This window comes from Coloeus monedula (assembly GCF_965178545.1).
Source record: "Coloeus monedula genome assembly, chromosome: 2".
In the NCBI taxonomy this organism is placed as follows: domain Eukaryota; kingdom Metazoa; phylum Chordata; class Aves; order Passeriformes; family Corvidae; genus Coloeus; species Coloeus monedula.
The window spans coordinates 119,338,093-119,344,092 of NC_138782.1; the positions used below are offsets into that span (position 1 = coordinate 119,338,093).

At 65.8% G+C, this 6,000-nt stretch overlaps 1 protein-coding gene across 1 annotated transcript; it reads right to left on the reverse strand.

The window, feature by feature from the left end:
- Positions 1-263: 263 nt before the first annotated feature.
- SCARA3 (scavenger receptor class A member 3) lies at positions 264-4,971 on the reverse strand (the record flags this gene model as incomplete). The annotated part of the gene is made up of 6 exons (XM_082276800.1): positions 264-694; positions 1,131-2,171; positions 2,762-2,860; positions 3,245-3,364; positions 3,464-3,517; positions 4,965-4,971. 6 exons carry the CDS (start codon positions 4,969-4,971, stop codon positions 264-266), a joined length of 1,752 nt encoding a protein of 583 aa, XP_082132926.1.
- Positions 4,972-6,000: the final 1,029 nt, after the last annotated feature.

The window sequence follows — 6,000 nt, forward strand, 5'->3', positions numbered from 1 at the left end:
GAGGATCCCAGTTCCTGTCCCAGTTCCTGTCCCTGTTTCCGCCCGGGGGTGGCACTGGGAGGGTCCCTGTCCCTGTCTGGGGGTGGCACTGGGGGGTCCCTGTCCCAGTTCCTGTCCCGGGGGTGGCACTGGGACCCCCCTGTCCCTGTCCCCGTCCCTCTCCCAGAGGTGGCACTGGGGGGTCCCTGTCCCTGTCCCAGTCCGGGGGTGGCACCGGGACCCCCCTGTCCCTGTCCCTGTCCCGGTGCCGGTGCCGGTTCCCGTCACGCTCCGGGGGCCCCGGGCGGTCCCGGCGGTCCCGGGGCTCCCCTGGGCCCGGGGTCCCCCTTGCTCCCCTCGGGCCCCGCCGGCCCCGCGGCTCCGGGGCTCCCGGGCATTCCCGGTTTTCCCCTCGGCCCGGGCGCTCCCGCCTTTCCCGGCTCTCCCGCGGGCCCGGGGACACCGGGATCGCCCTTGGGCCCCGCGGGGCCCCGCGAGCCGGAGATTCCCAAGCTTCCCTTGGAGCCCTTGGAGCCGGGAAAGCCCCGGGAGCCCGCGGGGCCCCGCTCCCCCTGCGGCCCGGGCGGGCCCGGAGATCCCGGCGGTCCCGGCGATCCCAAAATTCCGGCGTCGCCCTTCTGGCCTGGAATTCCCGGGGCGCCCCCGGATCCCGCATCGCCCCTGAGGCCGCGGGGCCCCGGGAGGCCCGGAACGCCTGGAATGACAGAGGGGATGGAGGGAATGCGGGAATTCCGGCCGGGGGACGCTGCTCCAGTGGGATCGGGAAGCGTTGGGCTGGGACAGGGAGCTGGGGACATTCCCAAATCCCGCCGCTTCCCGCCGCTCATCCCGAGCGCTCCGCTCCTCGCTGTCCCTGGGATCCGCGTCCGTGCGATGATCCCGGTGCCATCCCGGTGCCATCCCGGTGCCATCCCGGTGCCATCCCGCACCTCGCAGCGGGGCTTTGCATCCTCCTCCACCTTCCTTGGGATCAGGATCCCCGAAACCCCCAAAATCCCCCAAACCCAGAGAAGGGCCAGCTCTCTCTGGGACCACCCCCACGTCCACGGGACGATCCCGGCCCCTCCTCCCACCCGCCTCGGGATCAGGATCCCACCCCAATCCCGGGAATGCCCCCCATTCCCGCGGACCTCGGAGCGCGGTGACGTTCCGGAGCGCCTCCCCGTGCCGCGCGTCCACCGCCTTCATCTCCTCCACCACCGCCGACAGGTTGCGGACGTCGAATTCCAGGCGGGCGCCCAGGATCCCGGAGCGCTCCCGCAGCGCTTCCGTGGCCTCCTGGAGCTTCCCGAGGGATCGGTTGAGCTGCTGCAGCTCCTCGGCGTGGGCGCGGAAGCCCAGGGAGCAGGAGAGGCGCACGGCGTCCAGGAAGCGCAGCATGCCGCGGACGTGCCCGCCCGTGGCGTCCACGTTGGCCACGATGGTGCCGATCTCCAGCTCGTGCGATTCCATGCGGGATTCCAGCGCCCGGAACCGCTCCTCCGTGCGGTTGCGGCCGTGGCCGTGGTGGTAGCGCAGGTCCTGGGCGTTGTCCTGCTGCTCGTCCAGCTGCGAGGAGACGTTGTCCAGCCCCAGCTGCAGCCCCAGCAGCTGCAGGGCCAGCTCGTGCATCCCTTGGGAATTGCGCGCCGCTTCCCGCACCGCCGCGCCCAGCCCGGCCTGCAGGCTCCGCAGCAGCTCCGCGCTCCGGGACGAGGCCGAGCGGAGCGAGCCCAAGGTCCGGGAGAAGTTCTGCCACTCGGTCACCGCCCGCTGCAGCGTCAGCGTCTCCTCGTCCGCCTTCCCCTGGAGCGCCCGGAGCCGCTGGGAATTCTGCGCCAGGCTGGAATTCAGCCGCTCCACGGCCGCTGCCGCCTCCGAGCGCTGCCGGGCCAGGCCCTGCAGGGAATTCTCCAGGCGGGAAGCGACCGCCTGCCACCCCCCCGCCTGCTCCCGCAGCCGCTCCACGCTCCGGTTGACGCTCCCGATGGACGCGGAGCAGTTTTCCAGCCCGCCGGAGATGGAGGAGCCGGCGGAGGAGAGGCGGGCGTGGCTCTGGGAAGTTCGATCCAGGAGGATCTCCTGGGCCAGGAGCATCTTCTGGATCTCCTCCAGCTCCCGCTGCAGCTCCGAGAGCTCCCGGCCCAGCGCCGCCGTGTCCCGGCACGCGGAGCCGTTCCCGGTTTTCTCGCCTGAGCCGAGGAGAGGATCCGCCCGTTATCCCAGCCCATCCCGCTTCCCGGGCCTGGAGGAATCCGCGGAGCCGCTCCGAGGTCGGTGCCCGACTCCAGGCCGGGCTGGGCGGGAATCGGAGCCACCGCGACTTGGGAAGGGGCTCCTGGATGCAGCCGGAGCCTTGGGGGCCCTTCCCACCCGGATCCTTCCGGAATTCCGGGATTCCATCACCCTGGAGATGGGCACCGGGACAACCCCGATCCCACCAGCTCCCACCGTCCCTTCCCACCCGGATCCTTCCGGAATTCCAGGATTTTATGGCCCTAGAGTGGGCACTGGGAAAATCCCAATCCCAGCTTCCTCCTGATCCCGCAGGAGGTCCCTTCCCACCCGGATCCTTCCGGAATTCCCGGATTCCATCACCCTGGAGATGGGCACCGGGAGAGCTTCTCCAAAGCCCCATCCCACCAACCGCACCCTTGGGATGAGACCGACATCCCTGCCCAGAATCCCGGGAAAAAAACAAAAGCAGGGATTTGGCTCGGGGAGGGGAGGAGCTGGAAAAGGGAGGAATCCCTGGAAAAGGCGCCGGGATCGCAGCGCTCACCCAATCCCTGGAGATCCTCCTGGAGGGAGAGGATTTTCCGCTCGTAGAAGCTCTGGGATGAGCCGATCTCCTCGGCGATGGAATCGACCTTCCGGAACACTGCGCGGGAATCCGGGAAGTCAGGGAGCCGGGAATGGCGGCCCCATCCGCGCTCCGCTGCCAGCTGCGACTGCTGGGACTGGGAGGGGCATTCCCAGGAGATTCCAGGCGTGGGATTTGGCAGAACTCCTCCGGGATTCCCTCCCTCGGGAATTGCCATCCCTGGGAATCACCTGGGATCCGACCTCCTCCGGGATTCCATCCCTTGGGAATCGCTGGGATCCAACCTCCAGGCGATTCCCAAGGTTCCCGTGGATCAACCCCCCCCCACTGCCGGGATAATTCCCGAGCTATCCCAGGAGCCACTGGAGCTGCCCCACCCCGATCCCGATCCCGATCCCGATCCCGATCCCGATCCCGCGTTCCCGGCCCATCCCGGCTCACCCAGCGCTCCCAGCACGGCCACGGCCACCAGGAGCATCCCGGAGAGGCCGAAGAGGATCCTGACGGACGCGCGGAGCGAGAGATTCCGGCGGCACCGGCGGCAGCCGCTCCGGGATCGCCCTGGGAAAGGGATCCCGGGAAAAGGGATCGGGATCTCGGGATGGGGCGGCTCCCGACAGCCCCGTTCCCGCCCGGAATCTCGGCATTCCCGGTCCTCACCTCCCGCCGCGGAGCCGAAGGGCGGCATCTCCTCCTCCTCGGCTGCCTCGGCCGCTGCGAGGGAAAGGAGCGGGATCAGAGCGGCCGGATCCCATTCCCGGGATCCCGGAGATCCCAGATCCCATTCCAAGGATCCCTGAGCTCCTGGATCCCATTCCCAGGATCCCAGAGGTCCCAGATCCCATTCCCGGGATCCCGGAGATCCCAGATCCCTGAGCTCCCAGAGGTCCCAGATCCCATTCCCGGGATCCCTGAGTTCCCAGATCCAATTCCCAGGATCCTTGAGCTCCCAGATCCCATTCCTGCAATCCTGGAGATCCCAGATACCATTCCTGGGATCCCTGAGATCCCAGATCCCATTCCCAGGATCCCAGAGTTCCCGGATCCCATTTCAGAGGTTCCCAGGGTCCCTGAGTTCCCAGATCCCATTCCCAGGGTCCCAGGAATCCCAGATCCTATTCCCTGGATCCTGGAGTTCCCAGATCCCATTCCCGGGATCCCTGGGGACCCCCCAACCCGGCATTCCCAAGGAAATCCAGGAGTCCCCCCCGGAGGACAAATCCCACGGGAGCACATCGGGGTCCCCACGGGAATCCAGGCACCTCGAAGGCGGGAATTTGGGAATTCCGCTTGGATTTGGGACAAGAGTGGGAGACGGAGGCGGGAAGGGCTCCCGAGCAGATTCCTGGATTCCCAACCCTCAGAACTGTGGGAGCGAAGGGAAAATTCCCAGTGCCCCTCTCCGAAGGAAGGGCTGGAAAATTCGGGATGCTCCGGGAAGAGTTCCCAGCTCCCGGGGCCTTCCAGGATTCCCAGCCATAAAAAATCCCATGGAAGCCAAGGGAAAATTCCCGGTGCTCGGAGAGGAAATTTGGGATTCCAGCAGGGATTTGGGTCCCCCTTCCCGCGCTTCCCAAATTTCCCTGTGGGTGGGACGTGTCCGGAATTCCCAGTGCCGGCATTCCCAGAATCCCAGAGCTCGACATTCCCACCGTGACCCCCTGGATCCTTCCCAAATTTCGGGGGGAGGGGGAGGGGAGTACGAATCCTCCCCCTCCTCATCCCGAGGCTTCCCGGGATTTTGGGATTATCCCGGGTGGGTTTTCGGGATTATCCCAGGTGGGATTTTGGGATCTCCCCCCTCATGGATTTTTGGGATATCCCTGGGTAGGTTTTTGGGATTCCTCTGGATGGGTTTTTGGGATTCCCCCCGGTGGAATTTTGGGATTCCCCCAAGGGGGTTTTTAGGATTCTCCAGGTGGGTTTTTGGGATTCTCCGGGTGGGTTTTTGGGATCAGCCTCTGGAGCGGATTTTTGGGGTTCCCGGGGTGGGATTTTGGGATTCCCCGGGTGAGATTTTTGGGATTATCCCGGGTGGGACTTTGGGATTATCCCGGGTGGGATTTTGGGATTATCCCGGGTGGGATTTTGGGATTCCCCCTCCCCATTCCCGCTTTTCCCTCTCCCGAGCCCCCCAATCCCGCGGGATCCTCGGGCTCACCTCGCATCGCCCCCAGCGCGGGCCTCAGCGCCCCAATTCCCGCATCCGCCCTGGAATTCCTCTTCCCGGAGAAGTTCAGGGAGAGGCTCCCCCGCGCCGGCCCCGCGCTCCCGAAACTTCCCGGGGAGCGCTCGGAATTCCCGGCGGGATCGGAGCGGCCGCCGCGCCCATGCGGGATGAGCGTGGAAAAGCGGGAATGGCGCGGTCCGGGCTGGTCCGCGGCCCCAAAAAGCGGGATCGGGATCGGGATCGGGGCTGGGAAAGGAGGGACCGAGGCCGAGCCCGCCCCCAGGGAGGAACAAATGGGCGGAACCCGGGAATTTGGGAAAAGGGGCTGGGATGGGGCACCGGGAGCCCGGGAAGCGGGATCTGGGAGGCTGGGATAGGGAATGGGGCTGGGATCGGGATGGGGCCTCGGGACGTGGATTTGGGGTGGGGAGAGGGGACGGGTTTGGGATCTGATCCCTGGATTTGGGTGGGAATAGGGGATGGGTTTGGGATCTGATCCCTGGATTTGGGGTGGGAATAGGGGATGGGTTTGGGATCTGATCCCTGGATTTGGGGTGGGGAGAGGGGACGGGTTTGGGATCTGATCCCTGGATTTGGGTGGGAATAGGGGATGGGTTTGGGATCTGATCCCTGGATTTGGGGTGGGGAGAGGGGACGGGTTTGGGATCTGATCCCTGGATTTGGGTGGGAATAGGGGATGGGTTTGGGATCTGATCCCTGGATTTGGGTTGGGAATAGGGGATGGGTTTGGGATCTGATCCCTGGATTTGGGTTGGGAATAGGGGATGGGTTTGGGATCTGATCCCTGGATTTGGGTGGGAATAGGGGATGGGTTTGGGATCTGATCCCTGGATTTGGGACGGGGAATAGGGGATGGGTTTGGGATCTGATCCCTGGATTTGGGTGGGAATAGGGGATGGGTTTGGGATCTGATCCCTGGATTTGGGTGGGAATAGGGGATGGGTTTGGGATCTGATCCCTGGATTTGGGGTGGGGATGGGAAAGTGAATTTGGGGATCCTGGGAAC